The sequence below is a fragment of the Parasteatoda tepidariorum genome, chromosome 1 (genome assembly GCF_982258835.1).
Source record: "Parasteatoda tepidariorum strain Cologne lab strain chromosome 1, Ptep-v5.0, whole genome shotgun sequence".
Classification (NCBI taxonomy): domain Eukaryota; kingdom Metazoa; phylum Arthropoda; class Arachnida; order Araneae; family Theridiidae; genus Parasteatoda; species Parasteatoda tepidariorum.
Window position 1 is genome coordinate 74,446,324 of NC_141755.1, and position 26,926 is coordinate 74,473,249.

Genomic DNA, 26,926 nt, shown 5'->3' on the forward strand with positions numbered 1-26,926 from the left:
TTTTTTACTTTAGCACGATTCCCAAGATATTATTGTAGTATAATTTGTTATTAGGAAAATGCCCTATTTTATTAGGCAGGAAATACTAAAAATTGAAATTTGTAAGAAGATTCAGACGCCGTGCCAATTTTAGAGTCATCTGATTTTAAAAAAATGCTATAAGAAATATGCAATTTCCGAACTTATGTTTAAAAAAAAAAAAGTGGCAAGAAGGCTAACATACTTTTTACAGAAACTGCGAAAACCATTTTTTTCTATATTTCGTCAAAAGAGGATAAAAATGATATTGCTTCAAGGGACCTACTCAATAATTTCGCTATTTCCAGAATGAAATCTGTTTGAGCGAAGCATATTATTCCTTGAAAATTAAAACGAGGAAAAAATTAACTTTTATCATTTATCTAAGCTTATTCCATTTATTTAATGATAGCGGTTCTAAGGTTAAGGATATGCGGTGGAAGCCCCGTTTACTATTATACTATAAATGCATTAAATCATGTAGCTTGAATAATTTATTTTAAGCAAATTATTTAATAATTTTAAGCAAATAAGGGTGCAAAAAAAACTCGATCGAAATACTCCGAAAGTATACCCTAAAATATATGTAGAATAAACTTTGGAATCGATATATAAAAAATGCCTTTTCGAACAACTTCGAGTAAAACGGAAACGCTAACTTGTTTGAAATAATTGTCCTTGTAACTATTTAATTTCGATTCCTGGTACTAGGGGACATTCCATTTTCACATTCGACTTTTGAAATTTAAATTGTAAACGGAATTTTTTTATGTCCTTAATTCAAAATGTTAAGGTTGCAGCAAAAAAAACATTTTTTTCTTTTACTGCATTGATTTTTTTACAAAGTAGTGAATTATTATTTTTTTAATCTAAGAACTTGTGCCTATAACTTGTGTAAAACTTATTTTAATATCGAGTGAAATAATTTAATATGTTGTGTAACTAAATGGATAATCCCAAGAAACTGAATCGAAAGTATAAAAACTTCATTGATTTTAGAAAATAATAGATGATAATAAAAATGGACATGTTTTGATCGTCCAATAATAAAAGTCACAAGTTATTTAAGCCTGACAAGTCTTGAGAATGGGCGCTTACTTTAAACGCTCGAAACATGTCGACTTTTACTTCCCTCTTCATATGTTTTGAAGCCATTTGAGTTTTTTTCGTCAATTATGCTGTTTTACATTTGGGTCTTGATCATTATTTTGATAAGCATTTTACACTCGTTAAAGTAAACATATGCATTTTAATATTTTAACAGGATTCATGTGGTCTTTAAAAACGTAAGAGCATCAATATTGTAAAAGATATATTTAACTTAAAAATTAACATTTTGAGACCAGATATTTTGAGTTAATGAAATTAAATATTTTATCTTTTAAGTTTCTGTACCCCCATTTCAGTATCTTAAGAGCTCTGTTTAAAAAGAGAGTAACACATATATATAAGAAAACAAAAATAATTATGTTAGCAGTATTTGGTGGTAAATGTAGCTTATCGTAATTGAGAAATATGCTGTGCGACATTTTATGGTGAATTTGCGAATGTAAGTTTCAGAATGTATCGAAACTTGAGGATGCTATTTGCTAATCATCGTTATCCAAAGAAAACCATGTAACCTAAATATCTAGCAGAATGAAGCGATTTTTTAAACAATGAATCATACAATATACAACATATTATTTCAATTTCTTATTCTTAAACATAACATATTTCAATGTTTTTAAAATGCCACTAAACATTCTGCAATTCTTTGAGTTACATAAAAAAGAAATATCGTAAATTATAGAAAAACTTCTGAATGTGCATTCGAATTACTATATAATCTACATTTTATTTTTCAAGTACTTTTTTTTTTCTTCAAACTTTCTTGCCTAGAAGACTCGATTAAAGCTGTAAAAATGATTATCCCTAAAATTTTTTATATAGCTATAATAAGTTATGTTAATTTGATTTTAGTATGAAATCCTCGAATAAATATAGCAAAAATAACATAATGTAAATAATATCAGATAAAAAGTTCATGTATTTAAATTCTAAAAACTTAGAAAATCATACATAATTTATAAATTGATTCAAGTTTTCCTTTCAAAGAAGATTAAATTAAAAAATTTTTTTGCTTTTTGGACAGAAATCAGCTTAAAAATTGTCTATTGCCTAGAAACTTCGAGATATTTTCTATTAACAATTAATTAAACCTCTTTCAGCAATCACAGAACATTATTTCAATTTTTTTACAGTCAGAGCTTGGTTGCCTAGCAACCTAGTAAAATTAAGCATTCGTCTTTTGAATTAGTAAATGGGTTGTCTTAAAATATTCATTTGCGCTGGCGATTTATTTTGGCGGTTTTCTGGACTATCGCCAAATATATAAACCTTTATTGCGACCCAATTTAATACCCCCTATTTCAAGTGTCTAGATTCCAAATATGTAAAAAAAAAAAAAGTGTATGTTTATTCAAAGAAAGTACGTTTTTGTGTTTGATTTCGTAACCTAATTGACCCTAACCCTCAGTCAGAGTTCAAAACAGGTTTTATGAGAGCAACTCTAGGTCAGAGTCCAAAATTTCATTTCACCGTGTACGTAACTGCGAGTTACTCTAACCCAGAGTTAAGTAACTTTAACGCCCGTATTCACCATTGACCCTAACCCTCAGTCAGAGTTCAAAACAGGTTTTATGAGAGCAACTCTAGGTTAGAGTCCAAAATTTCATTTCACCGTGTACGTAACTGCCAGTTACTCTAACCCAGAGTTAAGTAACTTTAACCTGAAGGTATTCCCGGTTAGAGTAACCGGGCATGCGCAGTAAACGAGTGTTTGCTCATTTACTTCGTTTTCTTCGTCGGTATTTTTTATATTTCTGCTCTTTTTCGTTTGATAATTTTAATTGTTTTGAATTTCGATTCTTATTTTGTATTTTTGACCTACAGATTTCCCCGGTTTGAGCAAACGCTGATATGAAGAAGGAGATTTTTTTATTTATTTATGTTTTCAAAAATAACACTTTTGATGTTCGGTTGCTTATGTTCAATGAGGTCAATTTTTCACTGGATGCAACTATAATTAATTTATATCTTTGCCTTGCCTTCAAAAAAATAGCATACCATAATATTAATAAAATGAAAATATATTAATAAAATGAAAATTAAATAACACTTTATTTTGATGCTCAGTTGCTTTTTTTATGTTTAATAAGATCATTTTTTTAACTAGATGTAACTATAATTCATATATATCAAATAAATGCTTATTAATAAAATGAAAATTAAATTTTCTTGAGTTAATATCTTCTACAGAAGATACTATTTATATTTCTCAAATTATTATTAGCAGTCGCTACAGCACTTAAATAATTTTTCACTCGAAAAAAAAAAGTCGTGGATAATAAAGATTGCGGCTTTAATAATTCAAATGAATAGTTTAAGTAAGAATATTGTAAATAATTTAACTAACTTTTACTTATTTTTTTTAAAGAAAGAAAACAATCGATACTTGAAATAAATATAAAATTTAAAAAAGAATATAATTCATTAAATGTTTTTAGATTTCGATAATATCTATCGAGATGATAGATCTTGCACAAAAATAAAAATAGTTTAGAGTTGAACTTCCAAAATAATGTGCAATATTTAGATATGAAGATAACGAAAAGAATTTAAAATTTTTTTTTAATCCATAAAATAAAGCTATTAATTAAATTTAAAAATATATACATTATTTTAAATATATATTAGAAATTATGCTGAAATAAATATTACTTAATCAATGCAAATTTTGATCCGAGGTAACATTTTAACTACACAATAATTTGCATCAAATAACTTTGCAAATCAGGAAATTTAGAATTTTATAAGCATAAAATAATCTGCTGAATATTTCAAAAAAATAGGATCATTTGGAAGAGATTTATTGCTTAAAACTATATGAAATTAAAATGCCCGTCTTTAGTTATAATTTTTTATATATAGCCTGACTACTTTATGACATATGGGGCATAATATATATATATATATATATATATTATATAACTGATATATTTCCATGTACAATTATCTAAATAATAAAATTTTTAAAGGCATAAAATTTTTTTTAAATTTTAAAGTTTCGGAATATTTGTTCCGATTATGACATTTTTCTTTAAAAAAATTGTTATCTTATTCACCATATCACCGACGTCGATTCTCTCTTATCATCTTAATGGCAGCACAATAGTAGTCATTTATAACTTCTGAATAATATGAATGTGTTGATTTATGCTTATCTGTACTAAGAAGTTTATTATATACAATTTCATTTAAAATTAAAAAAAAAAAAAATCTTTTCAATGGTTTAAGTTATCGATAATATGTTATGAAGGGGAAGAAAAAAAAAAGATTAAAAATACGCGAATAAGTATGATGATGATGTTAGCATAATCCCCTTGATCATAGTGTAAAATAAACGTATTAAATAATTGTGTGAAATAAAAGTATTTTTAATTGAATTTCAGTTACATTTCTATGGTTGATTGCGGCTTTATGATATCCATAATAATAAAATATCTAAATTCATAATAATAAAGCTCGGATCCTTTTGCTCATCAATACAAGTCAGTTAGGAAAACGAAACTAAACATATTTTTTATTTGACCAGTAAAAGAGAGATTCAAATTTAATTACTCGATGCAATCTTTTTTTCTTCTTTTAATAGAAATTTTTTATAAAAAAATAGCAACGAAAATTGAAAATAAACGCTGTTAATACGGCTATAAATCTACCGCCTGTAACTGCCGGTCAAGTAACCCGCAGTTGAGAAACCGACGGTCAAAAAATAATGGTGGAATCGCTTTTGAACTGTCGGTCAAAGTTTCCGAACCGGGGGTTTCGGAACTGGGAGTTACGCGCTAGGTCAGAGTCAACGGTGAATACGGGGGTAAGAAACCGACGGTCAAAAAATAATGGTGGAATCGCTTTTGAACTCTCGATCGAAGTTTCCAAACCGGGGGTTTTGGAACTGGGAGTTACGCGTTAGGTCAGAGTCAACGGTGAATACGGGGGGGTTAGTTCGTGAATTTAGAACGATTAGTTCGTGATCATTAGAACGAAAGTTATTCAGGGTGATATCTTTTTTGTTTTGCGGACTGTACATATATCAACATCTTCTGGTTTCGTTATTTCTAGAACGTTGGACTGATTTTCAAAAGTTTCATTAAATGACTTCTTCTTAAACAGTGGATCATGATGGGATACCTCTAATGGATAAATTTTTTGTACAGGTCTATCAACTTCTCCATTAGCTGTTTTTACTCTTACCACTCGAACATGGTTGTCTTTTTCCGGGAATGTGGAAATGATTTTTCCCAAGGGCCAATCGATTCGTTTCTTATTATCGTAGCATATCAAAACAATATCACCAGATTTTAAATCTCGTATTAGATGTTTATTCTTGAGCGGTTTTTGGACCAAAAGACTAAAGTACTCGTCCCTGAACCTTTTTCGAAAGGTGGCTCTTAAAAATCGTTGATATCTCCATCTTTTTGTGATGTTAGCAGTATCTATGTGATCCAAATCTGGTACACCGATGGCTCGTATATCTTGAATGAACATTGATGGGGTGAGTGGGAGTAAGTCCTTTGAATCTTCTGAAATGTAGGTAAGAGGCCTGCCGTTGATAACAGCTTTCACATCGCACAAAATAGTTGACATTTCTTCATACATGAGTCAGGCTTTTCCTAAAACTCTTCTTAGTAATTTTTTAATCATTTGAACGATTCTCTCCTATTATCCACCCCACCATGCTGGAGTGGGTGGGTTGAATTTCCACTGTATCCTGAATATTGAAGCATCATTAATGATTTTCTCCCAATCAATTGATTTCAACAGATTTCCGTTCCAGCGAAATTACTTCCATTGTCACTATACATTATTTTGCACCGTCCTCGTCGAGCAATGAATCTCATGAACGCAGCTTGTTGACAGGCTTTGAATGAGTTCCAGATGCACGGCTCGATATACGGCGCAAGTAAACAGGAGAATCCAAGCTTTTTTGCCATCTTTCAAATGAAGCTGGCCTGCTAAATCTACCCCAGAAACTTCAAATACCAAAGAATCGCGAATTCTGTCTTCTGGTAAGGGTGTTGGCACAGATTCCACTCCAATTGAATCATGTCTCCTGCATCGAACACATTTCAAGATCACTCTTTGGATGGTTTTTCTCTCTCTCAAAGATCCAAAAGTGTTGTCTAGTATCAGCCAACCCAAATTGTACTCCAGCATGTAAAGACTTCAAGTGTCTCTCGAGTATCAATTTATCAACAATCTCATGTTTTGAAGGAAGAACAATCGGGCACAAAAAATTATTATCATCATTTCTTCTGCTGATTTTTGTCTTAATTCCGTCGTTGTCAATAAAAGTGCAAAGAGTTTTTACATCTTCTTCCTTCAATGTTTCAAGTTGCAAAGGCTTCATTAAGTTGCAAAAGCTTCACAGAATTCCAAGAGGATCAAAAATCTTTTGAACTGTAGCCAAAACACATCTTCTTGTTAGAATAGGTTTCACTTCTTTAATATTGTTCAAATCGCAAAAGATGCTGTTCGTCCCAGAGTAATCCCAACACATGAGTAGACTTTTCAACATTGGAATTGTCGTGGGAGTATTCCTATCCTCTGAGATCAAAACATGCACTATGTAACAATTGGGTTGATTCCTGAATAAATTTCTCAAGCTTGTGTTGACTAGGTACTGAAGTTATGCAATTGTCAACATAAAAAGACTTTTTTAAACTATCAGCAGTGTCTTTAATATCTGATGGACCTGCTTCTAGAATTGCATTTATTACTGCAGACAAAATAAGGAAAGGACTACACGTAAGTCCAAAAACTACTCTATTGTGTCTGAATATCTTAAATTTTTTCTTTTGAAATCTTCCCACCAGAGGAAACGAAGGAAGTCTCGATCTTCTTTAACAACAGAAATTTGCACGAAGGCCTTTTTAATGTCTAATACTACACCAATGTTGTCCATCCGAATTCCTCATTAACAATGGTGGTATATTCTTAAAGATTAGGTCCCTTTTCAAGACAGTCGTTCAACGAAGGAAAACCTTTTTCATGTGAGCTTCCTCAATTTCAGATTCTGGCACCAATTCGATTGTTTTAGAGTCTTCCATTTCCTTAAAAACTGCATCATAATCTTCGTATTTGCCTTCAGCTTTGAGCTTCATTGAAGTTGAAATGCATCTTCCTTCAGCGACGGACTTATTTTGCTGGAGATAATCTTTAGTTTCCAGCCATGGCAAATGAACTTCGAAACGCCCATTTTCAGTCTTCGTGACTGTTTTCTGAAAATAATCAAATGCTGCTATCTCTAACTCTTTTCTTGACTTTGCCTCTATAGGATCTCCTATACCTAAAATGTCAATATCCCATAGTTTTGCTATGCTGCAGGTCTGAGAAAGGAGTGAATTTGTGATGAGACTTGCAAATCCATTTTCTGTTTCTTTTGGAATTCTCCCCAATGATCCAGCCTAATTTTGTTTCTATAGTCGTTAAACCACATTCCAGTTCATACATGTTTCCAGTAAAAAGTTGTCCACAAATGTCAGCTCCAATGAGTAATTCAATTTCCGGTTGGCATTCACCGTAATCTGTTATCCAAATTTTCAGATCTTTCAACCAAGGTCCTTTTCGTAATCTTGGCAAATTTCCGTAAATAACATTCTGATCCAGAACTTGAAATGTACAGTTGTAATTATCTTTCAAGTCTGCAACTGTTATGTAGTAGCATTTGTGAAATTCATTCTGTATAGTGGAACCTCCAAATAAAATATGTGTCAAATCTTTTGAGCCTTTTTCCATATAACCCATTTTTAGTGACTGTTTCTTTTAGAATATACGACTGCTGTGAGCCACTGTCAATAATCGCACGAACAGCCCGTTCTTTGGTGTTTGATTTTAACTTCACTAATAAAGTTTGTAAAAGAACGTCTCCAGAACAGCTTGTACTAGATAAAGAAGTTTTTTCGTTGTCATTTCTCTGTTCTTCTTTTGACTTCTGGTTAATTTTGAGCTCAGCGCACATCACAGCCCAATATTTTTTTCCACAATTGATGCACTTTACAAATGTTTTACACGCTCTTGATCGGTGTCCTACCTTAAGACAGCAAAAGCAAGCTTTTTCTTGTTTTATCTTTTCTAGTTTTTCTTCATAAGACATCCTACTTGTCAAAAAACAATCGTTACTTTCATGTACTTTTTGGCAAAAATACAATTGGTTAACTTTTATTTTTTCTGGTAACCAGAAAATAAATCGTTTGCAGTTGGTACTACTTGCGCATTTGGCGATAAGTAAAGTGCATCAATTTTGTCTTTCGTCAATTTAGGCTTCTTGAAGTAAAAACCGCCAACAGTCATCGAAATTCTCTGTTCACTTTCTACCTCACTTCTCATAAATGACATCAGACCATCAAGTCTATCTTTCGGAGTGTCGCCAATTTTCGACTGTCTTTGCCACACTCTGAGAAGCTCCTCAGGAATATATGGCTCCACTAACGGGAATAAAATTGCATCATACATTTTAGTGGTTATACCTAATGATTCCAAAGCCCTTAATTGTGATTCTATTTGGTCATATAGGGAAGAAAGCGAAATAGACATTTGAGATTTAGAGTTTTGCATCACTAAAGACAAGAGTTCTCGAATGTAAAATTCAACTAAAACATCATCCTTGCCGAATCTACTTTTAAAACTTTCAATTACTTTTGGGTAATTTTCGACTGTAGCTGGATAACTTAAAACAAGTTCTCTCGTACGAGAATTGTCAATTGTACACTGCATAAGATATTGAAATTTGTCGCCAATATCTAAAGTTGGATCGTCATGCATTTTCTTAAACATTGACCAAAATAATAACCAGCCTTTTATACTACCGTCCAAGGCCGGATTTACATGTAAGCTAAATAAGCTGCAGCTTGGGGCCCCGAGATGGCAAGGGCCCCCACATCCCACTTTTTTCTTCTTTTTTTTAAAAGTTTCATTCAGAGCTGGAGCCCCAAAATACATTTCTTTTCTTTTTTACATTGGCGGACGCTTCTCAAAATTTAATCGAAGTGTTTAAAAATATAAAATAATTGTCTTCAATTTTCCAACCAAAAGAGCAATAAATGCTCTTTCGAGTGAAGTAAATATCTCTGCTTTCGTAGCTACCATCCACAGAGTTTTCAAATAGCCGACTCACTTTACACTGTGGGAAATGTTTTTTAGCTTCTTTAAATTGCCTTGGACTATTTTGCCTTACTTCAGAAATAAGGAATATCCACCGAAACTGAAACACCCCTTTGTATGATTTCTGGTCATAAATTGACAGGCGGGGAGAAAGACATCGAAACCAATTAGTTTAAATAGTAAAACTAGAAGGTGTTTCTAAAATCCAAAAATCTAGCAGGCTTTAATTTTTTCTTCTGTCACAAAATTTATCAGGGGCAATTCGTTAGAGTTCCATTTGGGTTATGCTTTTTTATTGATTAAATATTAAACATTAACAGATATTTGTCTTTTAAAGCAATTCATTCTAAAATAAAAATAATTATTCTATAGTTGCAAATATCTAAAACTAATTGTTAATTGATATAAAGCTTTAGTGTGTTTGTTTCGCTGGATGCCCGGGGCTATTGCTCTTTCACATCCTAGCCACGGTACACCATCAAGAGCTGAGCTGATACTTTTAACCTGTCACATTTATTCTCTCTGATATTTAATAGACTCTTTAATAAATTCTTAAAAATGAGAGCCAAATATTTACATAAATGATAATCTTTATTCTTGCACAAAAATGTAACAAATGCACTTAAAATCTGCCCAGGCATTCTTCATGCTGGTGCAAAAAGAAAGCGAAAGTAATGACGAAATATTTTTATCATAAACATCAATTAAAGAATTTCAGCTTGTAAAATGATTTTTTTTTCTACTAACAGTATTAATATTACCGCTCTAACCAGGGTGTAGGGCTTAGAAGAAGAATAAAAAAAAATAGTATTTGTATATTTCATAAAATTGAAAAATTTGCTTCGATTATAAACGAGGGTAAGGAGGTATTTAACAGCTAGCTAGGGTATGGGGGGGTGCTGGTGCATTCATTTTTATCCTTGTAGCATCCTCTATATTGCTTCGTTAGTCAACATGGCTTATTTTTTACAAGTACACCATCGCTAGATCATTATAATTTATTCTTATCTAATGCATTAGAAAAAGAGAAAATTTACTGATTGAGAATTGTACCAAAATCAGGAATATATAAAAAAAAACTTTTTTTTCTAAAAATACACACTTTTTATGTAAATAAAATGTAAGGCATTAATTACTAATTGCTTAATATTTCTAAATTCATAGTATTGAAATATTTATTTAGATATAGAGAAGAAAATTAAATGAATTTGTTATACTTAGTTTAATTGCTTTGTTTTATAAAAATCATTTGTCTGCTATTTTAATGTTTAAAATAAGTGTAGAAGTCAAAGTGTAAGAAAATCGCTTTATTTCCAAAACTGAATTTGACATTCAATGCTAAGGTCCATTTTTAGTATTTTATGTATAGATAGTTAAGGCGAAAGTAGTATAACACAAAATAATGCATGGAGAAAAATTAATTATTTTTTTCTCAGTGCGGTCAGTACCATGGATCACATTTCATAAAAGATACTGTATTGCAGCATGCAAACAAATGTGTTTTTCATAAAATTTCAGAAGGTCTTATATTTTGACATCTCATTTTTTTTCCTCGCAAAATTTAAGGGGAAAAAATGCGTGTCTAATAGTTTAACATAAAGAACATTCAAATGACTCTTAATTTATTAAATTTATATAAATAAATAAAACCCACAAGGCAGGTGTGTATATTTGAGGCTGATGATTATGAAATCTAACGCAGAACCTAGAGATCGTGGGTTCTAATCCAGCAGATGACAGTTTTAAGCTTTTATTTCTTAATACTGAAAAATGTCTTTCGCCTCCGAATGAGGTGAACCGGGTTCAAATCCCAGTGATGGCTGGTTGATACGATTTTGCAGAAATGGCTCGCACCGACCACAGTGCTGACATCGAATATCCTCAGTGGCAGACGGATCATGGGTTAGAGTCCCCTTGCTGTTAGACTAACTGTGGGAGGGTTTCGTTGTTATCCTCTCAATATAACTCAAATGCGGAGTTAGTTCCAGCAAAACGTCCTCCACGAAGGCGAAAATTTCTTCCAATGCTTGATCCTGGAGTTCTCTTGTCTACTGGATTGGGTTCAAAGTTACAAGGCTGCGGAGTTGAACATTAGTAGTCATAAACTCGAAATTGGATCGGCTATTCAATGAATGGCATAAAATAAACTAATAATTTAGACGGGATAGCCTGGTAGGTAGGGCGTTGGGGCTCGTGTTCGGGAGAATAGGAGTTTTAATCTAGCTGGCCGAAGAATACCCGTGCATAAAATGGAGACTGGTGCAAGTTAAATCTGTTGGGGTCACAAAGTTCTCATAAATGAATTCCTGATCCAGGAGTTCCCTTGTCTTCTGGATTGGGTTCAAAATTACAAGGCTACGGAGTTGAAGATTGGTAGCTATGAACTTAAAATTAAGTCGGTTGTTCAAAGACGTTTTTGAAGAAATAAAACTAATAATCAAATTGTATTTTCTTGTATTCTTTCTAAACTCCTTGCATATTTTCTACACACCTTCATAATTTCATGTTTTTAAGTCTTATAGATTTTGAGCAGCAAAGCAAAATTTAAAGTAAAAAAAAAAGAAAAAAAAAGAAGTTGAGGAAAAAATTTGCAAAAAAATCATTTAAAATTGCAAATAATGAAAAAAAAAAACTGTTAATTATAAAATGGTCCTTCCAAATTTTTATTCTGTGCTTATGATCTTAAAATGTGTTTCTGTTGTAACTCATTTTTCCTCGTTCAAAAAATATTTGCAATAAAAGAATGGTTCTACGATTCTTTTTATAACATAATGTTAGTACTCAGCAGTGAAAAACAAGTCAATTTACTTTAAGTGTATAGAAATCGAATTGAACTTATAAGGGCCCCATCATTTTCAAAAGCTTAGGGTCCCGCCAAGCTTTAATCCGGCCCTGCTACCGTCATATTTGGCAAGCTCAATTTTAGGAAGTTTGAATTTACGATTCGGCTGTTCTAAGTTTATCGATGAATTTTCTTCATTAAGCTCTTTAAAATATTCGTCAAATATTGTTTTAACTTTATAATAATTATTACATTAATCAAAAATTAACTCACTTTCATTTTCTTCTTTTGTAATATTATCGGACTGCTGCATAAGTTCCAAGAATTCGTTATCCAACTTTTGAAGTTCTTCTTTCTTTATTTTCAGCGCTTCAAATTCAGCTTTAACGTCTATCCAATCCTTGGTTTCGTCTGATTTTATTTTGTTTAAATTTGATTACTTAACCGAGTGAAGGAGCTTCGAACAATCTTCCGTTGTTCTTGAATTTTATCCATTGTATTAGAATTCCATATGCAAGTTCGGATTACTTCTTAATATCACGTCCTCAGGTCACCAAAATGTTACGAGACTCTATCAGAAAGTAAAATATTCTGTCGTTCTCTACTTCTCTGAATAATAAATCTGATTAAATAATAAAACTTCTAGTAAAAAAGAACAACATTTTATTTATATAATAATTTTCAGACGATCATTTCTTATTCCGTTGCTATGGCAACTCAGCAGTTTTAAAAGAAATCAAAAGTTAGCTTTTAGCTTACACAAAAAATAATTAACAACTTTTAACAGCTTGCTCAATTTAGGCTTATAAGCCTTTGAGAAAAAGGACAGATAGCACAATTCGCGATCGCAACACTCGAATACGCCATCTGGGGAGAGACCGGTTTCATGCCTTTAGCCCTTCTCCCTTCCCTCTCCTCCTCTTTTCAGTTGTATAGGAATGTACTACGATATTTTCCCCTTTCTTAATACTTTTCCATTTTATTTAATAAAAATATTTTTTAAAATTTCCATGATACTTTTCTTTAGAACTATGTTTAATGTAGTTTTCAGTTCCATAATTTTTCAAGTTAAAAGATTTTAATCTATATGAAAATCAAGAGAGAAACTAACGTACTTCCTTCCTCTATGACTTTCCACACGCTAATGGGGAAAGCATGTGAAGTGTTGCCATAGGAAAAGAGTTCTACATTACAAGATACATTCAGACAGCGGAATTCGAACCCGCTACCTCCACGTTTTCACAGCGTTTGGTGGATGGTACTGCTCGTGTTTATATCGTGTGGCATATTTTTCAAATGATTTTTCATCGTTTAATCACCCCAGTAATTTTTTTTTCATGACGTAATCAAAATAAGCAACATTTAATAAAAAGAGGTAGGAGTAGTGCCTTTCACTTTTTCTTTTGTATAAAAAAAAAAAAGAATCTAGTTTCGTATTTGTCATTTCCCGCGTGTTTTATTGTGATGAGTGTTGCCCGTGAATTTATTTTATAAATTTTTGTTTACATTTTGAAATATGTAATATCTAACAAAATATTGCAGTGCGGTGAGTTATCCGCTCTACATTTTACAAAATCTTAATTTGTACTAAAATTGTACTATTAAGTTCATTATAATTACATTGATACTTTATTTTCTTATAATGTTAAGTTGTCATTTATAAATGTCACTGAACAAAATATTTTGTTTTAATTTAGCATTATTCTAATCTGTTCATAAGGAAAAAAACTCAATGATCTAAAACATGAATGTATCTCGCTTTTTTTGTTCACTTATTTTTTTTTATTTATTAAAGCATGAAGTGAATCCTGAAAATCGCGTATCTTTTAATCCATTTTTACACGGATTTTTTAGACTGTATATATATTTTTATTAAGTTTTACGAGTTTATACCTTACGAGTTTGTCCCTTTATGTGATGTTTTTTTTTAAAGTTTCTCGCAGGCCACTGCCTGGAAATTGCCAAGACTTGGTGATCATTCTGCCACAGATCAGGATACGGAAATCTCCCCGGTATAAAATCAAGCTTTTTTCTTAAAGAAGGATTTAAAAATACGTACTTAAGCTAACACAGAAGTATAAAAAAAAAATACCTCTTATCATTCACCTATAAAATAAGCCCAACCATATATCCTCTTTACTGCACCTTAGAAAACAACAATAATAAATAGAATTTTTGAAATTTATTCTTAAATTTCTATGCAGATCTGTTCTTTTAGATGTCCCTTTACTAGTTTGAATAAAATAAAATTTTAATTTAAAATTAAATAATCCAGTTTTTAATGATAATAGAAGAAAGTTCATCAACAGCTTAACCCATATTTTACCATCATCCTATAAAGAGGACATCTACAATTTGTAGAATTTTTACAGCGGGTATTGATTGGAGATACTTCCGTATCATGACCTGTTCTGCCAACTACAATAGTTGATTATTTACAAAATGCAAAGAAGACAATAATGTGTGCGCCCCCAACAAAATGTGAGAATATCATCCATAATATTAGACTAAAAAATGATTACATGTTCAATGAAAAAAAATTATATAGTTATTTTTTTTTTTTTTTTTTTTTTTTTTTTTTTGTAAACACAGCGCTTTTGTTATTTTGAATTACTAACATATATGTTTGTTATTAATAACAGCATCTTGCAGAAAAATATTAGTGCTAGAGAGTTTTGTGCGGATAGTTCAAAAAATTCTACGATTGGGATTCGCCCCAATCTTTTAATATTACATTTGAGTAAAAGGAATAAAAAAATGTATATTTAAACTGGTTTTACAAGTGATTTAGAGGTTGTCCTATATAATGGACAATGGTAAAATCCCCCTACTATAGGCACCCACCTGAGAAACTCAATTACACCCTGGTTTCTCTGAACTAAAATCCAGAGTTTGCTTTTAGAATTACTCCTCATTGGTCATAAAACTTAGTCACTTGGTGACACCATCTTTTGGAGGAAAGTGAATGAAATTTGAGATGAGCTTTGCATTCAATGCGTATCCATTTTGACAAGAAAGTGTCAAAAATGAGTCACAGATTTATAAAAATTTAAGAGGCTCTTTACTATTCTATGTCATTGAGCAATAAGTTTGTTGATAGTGACCCTGAAATGTTAATATTGCCACCGAGAGCTTTAATCACTGATGATGAAGGCAGTGATGATGCCTGCACTAGCATTGAACATGGACATGCAATAATTGATGAAAAACCACATGAAGAAACTGCAGGAATTTTTAAGTAATTAGGAAAAAAAACTATTTAAGAAATAAATATTTCATCACCAATATGGACTAATCGAAATCTTCGTTAGCTCCTGAGGTAACATTGTCAAAGAACAGTGAATATGATTTCAAGAAATTCACCTGTAGAAATTTCGAAATGATGGCTAAAAACATGGTTGCATAAACAGTAGACGAGAGTAACTAGTATGGTAGACAAAAAAATAATCAAGAATTTCATTGAGAAGTTGATGAATTTAAGCAATTTCTGGGATTATATTCTTTAGCAGTTATCACAGTTTGCCTAGAGAATAAATGTATTGGGAAAATGCTCCTGATGTTGGAGCAATGCTTGTCAGTCGAGAAAGAGGTACTTTGATATCAAGAAGTAGTTGCACTTCAATGACAACACTGCTATTGATTCATCATATCACTATTACACAGTTCGTCTAATTTATGATCTCTGTAATGAAGCTATACAGCAATTTGGTGTGTTTTCAGAACATTTAAAACGATGAAAGGATGGATAGTTATTTCGGAAAACAATTTGCAAAATGTATGTGAAAGGAAGCCCGTGAAGTTTGGATTCAATCTCTGGATACTCGCATCTTTCAATGAATATCCTTTTCATATAATAACATATCAAGGAGCAAAGAAAGATATTGAGTCTGACATAAAGAGAGAAAAAAGTCATTATCTCAAATGGTAGTTGAAAATTTGCTTTTAATAGTTGATACTCCAACAAAGCACAAAATTTATATTGATAACTTTATCACATCTTATGACCTTTTTCGTAAGCCTTCAAAGTAAGAACTTTTTTGCTACAGAAACTGTTAGAGGGGTTAGAATCAGGGTTCGCCAAGTGGGCCCACTTTGAAAAAACCCGCCCGGGTTTTATTGGGTGGGCCCACCTTGAAAAAACCCACTTGGAACAATAAGTGGGTTTTTTCAAAAAAAAAAAAAAATTTTTTTTTTTTACTAAAACTTATTGTTTCACATTTATTTTTATATAATTTATTGTGCAGCAAAAATTTGTCAAATAGAGTTGCATGATTTATATGATTAAGTTTTTAATATTAGTAAAGTAAAAGAAACTCAAATATTCATGTAATTTTTATAGTAGGTGCTATTGAAAACTTCAAGTGGGTTTTTTCAAAAAAGTAATATTTTAATGATATTAAATCAAATAAAAATTTAAATAATATAGTCTGAAAAGATCAATTTTTCAACTATAGTTGCATGCTTTATATTGCAGTATCCTCAGATGCAGTTGTGAGATTGAGACTGCTACTTCAATTTCTACTTCCGAACTTTGAACTGAAGTGAACAGTAGTTTCTTTTTAGATATAAACAAGTTCGTTCACGAGATGTTGTTCATCTGATATTTTTTCTCACTCGCGATCGTCAGCGAGATATGTTCTTATTTCATGTAACCTTTTATTATTTAACTTTAATTACATTAAAATGTAATATTGCAGATGAATTATTATTTCATGTCTACTGCATAAAAGACAGGATTGGACTTCGTGATCGGGTCTAAACCTGTAATATATTAATAAACAGGTAATATAATACATACAGGTAATATAATAATATAATATATTAAAAAAAAATTGAAAAGAAACAATTTTTTTTTTTTTTTTTTACCAAGTGATACATTAAGAAATTTAAACAGTTTTATTTTCTAGCTTAAAAAAAAAAGCTAAAACTTTTTAAAATTATTTATCTAAAAATGAAATCCTTTTCCTAGGGTAAATTATTTGAAAACAAATGGGACAAGTAACTGATACTCTTTATAATTAAACGTAGTTTTAATTTCACTTTCTATTAATCTTATTATAGAAACATGTAAAACCATTAAATATTTATTTCAGTTTTTTATTTAACTCAAGTCAGATGAAATTTTAGTTTTTACTGATTATAAATACTATTTACAGATTATAATTTTATAATGGGTAATATCCATATGTTTAATAAATATAGTAAATAAATGTGTGTGAAAACAAAAAGATTAATAAACTTGTTCCTTTTATATTACTGCATTTATATTTTATAATTCTTGAGTTAAAAAATTATGAAATGTAATGTACTTAAAAATAAAGAAGATTCAAATATGTATTAGTGATAATGCGTTATTTAAACTTAATATAAAATACATATAACCAGGGTTCCCCAAGTGGGCCCACTTTGAAAAAACCCACTTGGTGGTTTTTTTCACAAATTGTTTTTTTTTTTAAAATTTGGTTCAAAAAGAAGTATCTCCTAATACTATCATTGGACATATCGCTGAAGTTAACAAATATTTTAGAAATGTGCATCAAGCACATGGATGGGCAAATGAAAAAAACTGCTTGATGACCAAATGATACTAGGTGGAATTCATATTGTGAGCGCGTAAAAACTTTTGCCAATAATTACCATAAATATGAAGAGATTGTTCTTGAACAATTTTATATGTCAAAAAAATTAAATAATGTTGGGCTTTACCAATAAACTATCAATTGGGAAAAACAGATATCAATTGTTTCTGAAGCTTTAAAAAAGCTTCAACCAGAAAACATTTCAATTTCAGAACCTGTTGAAATATGAGTTAACTTACTATCGTGTGATGAATTAGAATCCCATAAACATTTTGTTAAAAGATCAGGCTGTTCAGCCACATCATTTATCAGCATATGCATTCTGGATCCCGAAACAAGGGGAAAATTTTTAAATGATGAACAAGACCAATTAGCAGAAAGCTGTCTTTCTAAGCATCATCCAGAATTTTTGCCACGTGTTATGGCATCCAAAATTTCTGATCCTGAATACTTTCCAAAATCAATGATGCTTGACACTGTTATTGAACAGTTTTCATCAAAAAATAGTGGAAAATTATGGCAAAAAAATAAATAAATAAGTAAATAAATAAAATTCCTAGCTTCCACAAAATTTCTGTCAATTCTTTTTTCTTTGCACTCAGCAGCAGCATCCTCTGTCTCTATCGAAAGACACTTTTCAACTTTCGGTTTGGTGCAGAGTAAACTTCGAAATAGATTAGGAATAGATAAAGCTACAAAACTCGTAAAAGTGTATTGCCATCTAAGAGAGAAATGTAGACACTTTGAATCTGTTGTATGATAATAATAATAAAGGAAAAAATTGACCTTTTTTTTTTAAGTTAACTCTTAACATCTGCTGACAATTTTTAACTATTTGGAGAAAGTTTATCACAATTAAAAAACAGTTAAAAATTAAAATATTACTTTTAAGATTTTTTAAATATTTTTAAGATTTCATTTGAATACAATTTATTTTGTTTCTTTTAATCATGTTTAAAAATATTGAAAGCAAACAAAAAAAAAAATTATTAAGTGATACATTAAACAACAATAAACAAATTTAAAGTTTTATTATCTGATTTTAAAAAAATGAGCTATAACTTTTTATATATGCTTTTTTATAATTTTAAGATTAATTTGTTTTTTGAAACTATAAAGTTAAAATGCATATATTTATCTAAATATTTGAAAAAAGGGACAAGTAACTGATACTCTTTATAATTATACACATGGGCGGATCGTGAATTTGGGGGGCCCTGGGCTGAAACTACTTTGGGGCCCTAATAGCCATTTTGTCAAAAAAACTGTTTTCTATAGTGATGTAGATAAGTATATAGAAAAAAATAGGACAATAAAATAATTTCATGAATTTTTTTTATTTATTTATTTTTATTTGTCTATACAAACAGCAACTGTACAACATTATTGCAAAAGAAATTGACAGGTTAGGTGTAGTTATGTTACATAAATTATAAAGCAACCTTTCTGCATTTTTGTGCTGCAAATTTCTTTATTTGTTCATCACATTATAAGTCCTTCGTTAAATCACAATTTATGGAAAGAACTGATAAATGATTTAGTTGATGGTTCGACATTGTTGTCCTATATTTGTTTTCTATATATGACATCCTGGAGAAAGAGCGCTCAGCTTCACAGCTAGTGATTGGCAAAGTTAAAAAAATCCTTAAGATAGTGTAGCATAGAAACATCATAGAATGATAGTGTAGAAAACATCAACAAATTTCTCTTCATAAATTAGCATAAAAATTTCACTGCAAGAGGTGTCAGAATTCTGGCTTAGACTGAAGTAAATAAGATTTTAACTTAATGCACTCATTCACTAAATGCTCGTCTACGTCATCTGGATAATAATCAGCAATATTAATCAGCACTTTCCAGATCTATGTTTTCCATATTTTTGTCTTGCTATTCGATTAAAAATTTGAATTTCTTGCTATACATCTCATAGACTTGGCTCCTTTTATTTAAATCCATAATCAACTTATCCAACGCAACGTTTAGCGTGCCTCTTTTAAATTTTTCTGCACCGTATACTGGGAATTTATTTGTAGACTTATCTGAAAATTTTGGAGTAATGCGTCTCTTGTTTTGTCATTGTAGTCTATTCCCACACTAGTACTTAATGTTTTAGATTTCTCTTCATATTCCTTTAGCTTCTGATCTGATTGGTGCCTTATGTTGTTCACGAAGTCTTTTAATGACACAATTAACTTTTTGCCTTCACGTGTCAACCACACTAACATTGATTTCTTATGTTCATTAGAATTTTCATGATTTTCTAAACAAGTTCCTATGTGTTTCCAATCAGAAAATCCGGTTTTGTATTGAGAAGGGATTTTAGAAAAAAGTTTGCAAGTCAAACAAAAAATAGTACTAACCCTGGTTGAATAACATAACCAAGATCTTTCCAGTGACTGACCATTTTTCATTTTCTTAATGAAATACCTATTTGAAAATGTTGGATATTTATTTTGAAAGTCAGTCATTTCATGTGAGAGTATGTCATTAATAAAATCATTATTTAGCAATTCTGGCCACAAGTCCACGTCAACATATTTCTCTAACTCAAACTTAATATTCTCTAAATTTCTTTCCGCCTCGATATTACCGTCCTTTTGATGAACACTAATATAGTTTTCAGTGGGATGAGAGGGTTGCTGGTAGTCAAGACAGTTATTAGTAAACTAAACAAGTTTGTCACTTTGAAGACGAGAACAGAAGTGCGGGAAAAAAAATTACGTCGGGCGTTAAGCGGTGCTGCGGGAAGTCCCCCGTAATAGACGCGAAAAAATACACTGACCAAAAACAAGCGACTGGTAATTCCCCGTTCCGTTCGATAGACGCGCACGTGCATGGGTTGATTGATCTCAGGGTTGCCAACCTTATAATAGTTTTTTTTTTAAATATTAGATATTTTTTTAAATTCAAAATATCACCGATTGTTTTCAGTGGGGACTGGGGCCCTTTGTATCCACGGGGCCCTGGGCTGCAGCCCAAAAAGCCCTTAAGTAGATCCGCCCCTGATTATACATAATTTTAATTTCACTTTCTATTAATCATATTATAAAAACATTGACGACCATTAAATATTTATTCCAGTTTAATTTTATTACAGGTAAAAGTCAGATGAAATTTTAGTGTTTACTTATACAATACTATTTAATAAATAAAAATATTTTCACAGTAAAATTTATGAGCACTAAATGAAAAAACCCAATTTTCCCCGGGTTTTTTCAAATAAAACCCAATTTTCCCCGGGTTTTTTCAATAAAACCCAGGCGGGTTGGGTTTTTTCAAAAATCCCCGGGTTTTTTCAAACCCTGGTTAGAATGGGAAAATGCCCTTTAAAATCATCTAAAACGTTCTGGAAGATGGATCGTCCGATCGAAAGTTTGACTTAAGAAATGAAATTGTAACTGTTCGTTGGAATAATAACTGAATACTATCATTGATAAAAAATTTTGAAGACACGAGATGCTTCAGAAAGGTTTAGAGAAGAATGAAGGGTGGAAAGTAGACATACCATCATGAGTTGTTTCCTATAATAAGTATAAGAATAGGGTAGACTTGTTTAACAATGTCATGGAATCATATTGTTCTTCTATAACAGGAAAAAATGATATTGGCCTTAATTCATGAATGCATTTGAGATATCCTTGGTTGCAGCATAGAAACCTTCCAAACTTTTTGTGCCTGAACAAACTCTAGAACTCCTTGAATTTTGTGACACATTACAGTAGCTTACTTAGAATTAAGTGCACCTCAAAATATTGCAGGAAAAAGCTTAGGCGTTCAACCCAGACCCAAGCTATGGCAGATCAGGACCCTCAAGAAACCCAGACTATTTGAAATTACAAACTGATCATATGTTAATAAGAAATCCAAATGCAAAACAATGCAGTTGTAGCTGTACAATAAACCTGAAATTGTATGCCAAAAATGTAATTCAGGACTTTGCGTCAAATGTTTTATGCCACTTCATGTAAACCAGGGGGTTTGACCGCAAAACATTTAGTAGTGGATTAGACCATTGTCCTATATATAGGACAGCTTGTAAATATTGAAACATTAAAGTGTTGGTGAGTTTTTTTAATGTTATGTTACACTTGATGCTTCATTAATATGTTATAGAATTGCTTTAAATTTTTTTTTTTTTTAAGTGTGGTAATATATGGGTTATACATACTGTATAAGTTGATCATAAACAGATAGTTTGTGAGCATTAAGTTTTTTATCAGTCTCTAAAAACTGAAATAAAAATGATTGCTTCAGCCCCAGTAAATGTCTCTGAAAATATTAAACAAATTATCTCATTTTAAAATGAAAAAATAGATGTTTTTTTAATATATCCCCACCCCACTTGACCTTTTTTATTATTATTATAGCAAACGCTTTTTACTTCAATAATCTTATTTATTTAAAATCGTACTTATTTAAGAAATTAAGTGTGACAATTATACCACTGTTACTGAAAGGTTTTTGTTAAATTGCAAAAAAAAAAAAAAAGGTTTTAATAATAATAAACAATTTATAAAAGAAAAATAACTTAATTTTGTATAAGTTGTTCTCTTTAGCAATTAATGTCAACTAAAAGTTGTCAGCAGTAATTCAAAACAACAAATACATGCATGCTTCGTGCAAGATAACTCTGCGTTGTTTTCTTAAATATTTGAAGTAAATTAATCTAAATAAAAACACTTGTACAGGTTATAAATTAATGTTACCACACATAATAATTTTACTGCAGGCTATAAATTAATGTTTTCCATTAAAAACTAATGCTTGCAACATTTTCAATTAGACTTCTTATTTTAAATTTGAATTAAATTTTTAATCTGAGAAATAAAATTGAATGATTATTGTCGATAGTTACATACTTGATTGACTGAAAACTATTTATTGTATTTGAAAACCTTGTTACTACAAGAAAAGGATATATTTAAATTCCTCATTTCTTTTAACAGAAAAAAACCTAATTCCTAACTCTCTATGTTATGCTTATGTATGTTTCTGAACAATTTCATAATTCATAGTTTTATAATTTCACTTTATATAAAAATTGCATTATATATTTTTATAAATATTATTTATAATGACATTTTCCTGTTACCATCATTTTTGTTTCAAAAATATTACTACTAAATAGGTCTATTGAGTTTACCATAGAGCTCTTGCATTGATTTTTTTGTAAGTTCTGGAAATTCTCTCTGAGACTACCTCTGAATTCCATACAATTAGGCAGAACATTCTTTAACTTATTCTTGCATCCAGCAAACTTGAGTTTTGATTGATTACTCATTCGGGAAATATTTTTTAATATACTGTTATCAATATTTAATTTGCCCATATGTTCTGGATCGCATAGACCTCAGAAAGAAAACGAACTAGAGGAAGATCCAAGCTTACTTGACCATGAGTTAGAGGAACAAACACCTGATTGCATTACATGGTTATAATTTGCCCGTCCTTGCAAGAAGGTTGGATTTTTAATATCAAGAATGGTGTAAATTTGGCAAGCCTTTTTTCAGTCTTGTTTCTCCAGAAGACTGCTTTGAGACGTCTTTGTTTAAACGAGGTGTTAAGGATTTCTAGATGGGAACAGGTCAAGTTTGTTAAGAAGGACAGGATAAGATAGTGAGCTATGCTGAATGTCTTTGAAAGCAAGAAGATAAGTAAGCAAGTAATTTTGGGCAATAGTAAGAATTTCGTAATAATTTTGTGTAGCATATCTTGAGGAAACAAATTGCCAAAAACGAATCAGAACACGCTTTTTAAAAAAATCCACGAAGACTGGTTTGTCCAGTAAATGAAGAGATTTTGCTAAAAAATAAAAATCGTGCAAATAATTGGTAATTGTGTGGATAATTGTAAACTTTTCAGTTTTAACACTTCTGAAGGGAGGTTGTGGTCATAAAATGATTTAAAATTTTTCTAAAAGAAAAGTAGAGAATAATGCTGTGCATTTAGCAAATATTTTTATCAACCTTTCTTGAACGTGTTATGTTTATTTTACCTAGAAATTATTAAACATGGCTTGTTTTTAATATGTAATATAAGTTGTTGATTATTATTTGCAGATAGTTTAGGGATACAAGATGGCTTTGACTGAAGAGCTTGGTATGTTGAATGAAAAGCAAAAGGATAGACTTCAAATATATCAGTCTGTCTTTAAGTATGATGTTTCATAATCCTCTAATATTCTTCATAATCAGGGTTGGGGTTTTGGACGTCCTAAACTGGTTTTGGACAGGACACATGGGTTTTACTGTCTTAAACTGGGTTTTACTGTCTTAAACTGGGTAAAACTGTCTTAAACTGGGTAAAACTGTCCTAAACTGGGTAAAACTGTACGAAACTGTCTTAAAGTGTCCAAAACCTTGAACTTTGGTAAAAGGTAAAAATTCTATAGGTGTAACCATTGTACACATAATAATTACATGTATCAATAAATATTTGATATTTTTTATGCAATTTGCTTATTAAAAGAAAATAACATAATATAATAGGAAAAGGTTTATAATTTTTGAAGCTCCACAACTCATTGAACAACAAAAGTGAATACCTAATTCTTTAAATATAAATATGCTTTTAATACTGATAAATAATATTTTTGCATAAGGATAAATATGGCAATATTAAAAAATAATAATTTTTCTTAAAAAAAAATACTAAATTTGTTCAAAAATTAACCTTTTATTTTTAAAAAATTTTATAATTTCTGCATCACAGGATGATAAAAAAGACATCTATTTAAAAAAAATTGTTTTTAAATGTAAATATATTAGTTTAAATTGAAAATACAAAATAACTGAAAAATGTATCAACAGTTTTGAAGGGCATAACATCAGTTTCAGTTACTGACACTGGTGATGTATCACCACTATGCTAAAAGAATTGAACATGAATGAAATAAAAGTATTCTTGAATAGTAGGTACTATAGATAAATAAACCTGTTTATGACAAACCAAGTACTTAGTCCCTAATAGCTTAACCTGTATGGCAAGGTTCAACTTCAGTTATGTACTATTGAATGAGAGGACCAATTGAACTTGATTACTGATTAATCTTCTTCTGTTTAAATTGAAGAGTCAAACAATATTAATAAAACATTATGCTTTTAAAAACAAATATTCTCTAGTATATTTAATTATCAATATGTTATTAGTTCTATGTTTATTTTACCTCTTAGATATTGTTCAGATAAAATTGTGACATAATTTGATAAAAGGGTTTTGGACAGTTTAAGACAGTTTTGGACAAAGGGGTTTTGGACAGGACGGTTTAAACCGTGGATTAATCCATTCTGTCCTAAACCTTGCCAACCCTGTTCATAATTGTATATGACGATTGTAATATGTCTTAGAATCTTTAAATTTCTAGGAAATTTTGAACTACAAAATTTAAGAATTTCTTTACAAAAAAAGTAGCTTTAAATTAAAGTAAAAAATATTTTTTATATTAAAATAATAAAAAAAAAATTTAAACAAAAAATATTTTAAAAATAAGTTTTTAAGTATGTTAATAGTGTTTAATAAGAACCCTTTGCCTCTTGATTCTTTGGTGAAATGTTTAATTTTATTTATGTTTTTTTTTTTTTTTTTTTTTTTTTTTTGAATTTTTGATCATAGAATATTATTTGGCAGCTCATAACCATTAAATAAGTGGGAAATAAAACACTCTCTTATTAGGTAGGGGAGAGAAATGGCAACTGATTAATTTTTGTATTTATTCAGATTTTTTTCTTAAAATTTTTTTAATAAAGTAGTGTGGTAAGTGAATTTTGATAGGTAATTTAAAACTATATATTTGTCTGCTTTTATAATTTGAAAAATTTGCTTTTTTGTTGTTGTTTAAAGTGGCAAAAACTAATTTGAAGACGTTAAAAACTTTTTTGATAAAAAGTTGGAAAAACAAATCTATTATAAAACTGAAAATAGTCAAATAAATGTATTACACTTTTATCATTCTGTATATGTCAATTGTTTAGTATTTATTCAGTTTTTCCAGAAAAAAAAATAGCTATGATTTCGAGAATTATGTCCATTGTGTTTTTCTTATTCTGAATGGAAGATTATCATGTATGTCACCTGTTTTAAAAACTTAGTGAGTGGTGTAGATAGCGATCTTTTATTTATATAAAAATAGAATAGAATCGCAGGCAAATCAAAAGAATCATGTAACATTTACCCTTCGACTCATTACCCTTTTAATTGAGTTCAACTACAAGCAAGAGGCCTCTTTAAGTCATTATTGAATAATGTCAACATTTAAATTGTGCTTTTGTATTATTTATTTAATTGTTTATGTTGGTTTGTATAATATGAGCCATTCTTAACAAATTTCAACAAGTGTTTGACTTAGCAAATTTTAACTTATGTAATATAACACTTAATTTAAATAACAAATTTTTTTAATCTCTTATCTTTATTTTTCTTAGTATTCTTTCTCAATTATAGTAAAACATTGTTTCGTTATTCTTTCCTAAAACCATCCAACGAAATGAAAAATTTTAAATGATTAAAAATTCTTCTGCTGTATTTTCTTGCTTTTTAAATGTACCTATTTTTTTTTGGAAAAAAAAATGTAATGAATTTTATTTAAGTGCATGGTAATTAATTAAAGATTAGCTTGAAATCCATCTTTTGATTCAGTTAGAAACTAATTACAACCTTATTCCAGGTTATGGTTTAAATTATACTCATAAAATAATTTTTGTCAGTCAACCATAAAATCATCCTTGTACAAAACACTCTGTTAAAAAAAATTACGTATTGGCATCAAGGCTACTTTTTCGTGAAGTCACAACTATGATATAGAAAGTACGATTTAGTTTTTAAACTTTTATGTTTAACATGAAAAATATTTTTATCTTAAAGATATAACACTTTTGTGAAATTTTTTCTGGCATAGTTTGTTAATCCTTTTCCATTACCAAAAATGCCCATTCCTGTGGTATTATATTTTAAAATTTGATTGCAATTTAGAAAAAATATTGCATTGGAAACTGTGTGAAATTAATGTAATATTCTATTGAGATACTGGTAACTGAGGTATTGCTCTACTTAAAAACATAAAATTTTATTAGATTAAATTAAAATATATGCGTATATTTGTTTAATCTTATCTTTTCTTTTTTTTTCATGTGAAGCAAAATCTCTGTTTTAGATATTAAGAATACTTTTACTTATGTGTTGTTTAAGGAAGTCACATTGAGTTAATTGAAAAAAAAAATAATGCTATTTTGCTAATTAAGTTAGATAGTTTAGATTAAGTTAGTTGGATAGTGAGTATCCATGAAAATATGAAAAATGTATGATTAAACAAAAAGAAGCAAAAAATTATATCTCAAATGGTTCCTTT

The 26,926-nt window shown here is 30.1% G+C and overlaps 2 protein-coding genes across 4 annotated transcripts in view; one reads left to right on the plus strand and one right to left on the minus strand.

Annotated features, from left to right (window-relative positions):
• The window catches only part of LOC107442822 (vacuolar protein sorting-associated protein 4B), a 105,112-nt gene extending 92,402 nt beyond the window's left edge, over positions 1-12,710 (minus strand). The window contains exon 1 of the mRNA XM_087166909.1: positions 12,278-12,710. Within this exon, the coding sequence (XP_087023035.1) occupies positions 12,278-12,283 (6 nt within the window). The 5' untranslated portion in view covers positions 12,284-12,710. The remainder of the gene's footprint in view (positions 1-12,277) is intronic.
• A 468-nt stretch (positions 12,711-13,178) lies between these two features.
• LOC107442904 (uncharacterized) overlaps positions 13,179-26,926 on the plus strand; it is a 71,949-nt gene continuing 58,201 nt past the window's right edge. Inside the window, exons 1-3 of one of the 3 annotated variants that reach the window (XM_087166873.1) lie at positions 13,448-13,550; positions 16,702-16,786; positions 23,643-23,737. In XM_087166873.1, coding sequence (XP_087022999.1) covers positions 23,661-23,737 — 77 coding nt within the window. In that variant the 5' untranslated portion in view covers positions 13,448-13,550; positions 16,702-16,786; positions 23,643-23,660. Of the gene's footprint in view, positions 13,380-13,410; positions 13,551-16,701; positions 16,787-23,642; positions 23,738-26,926 lie in introns of those variants that run through there. The other 2 variants (XM_087166870.1, XM_087166866.1) reach the window with 2 other exon arrangements.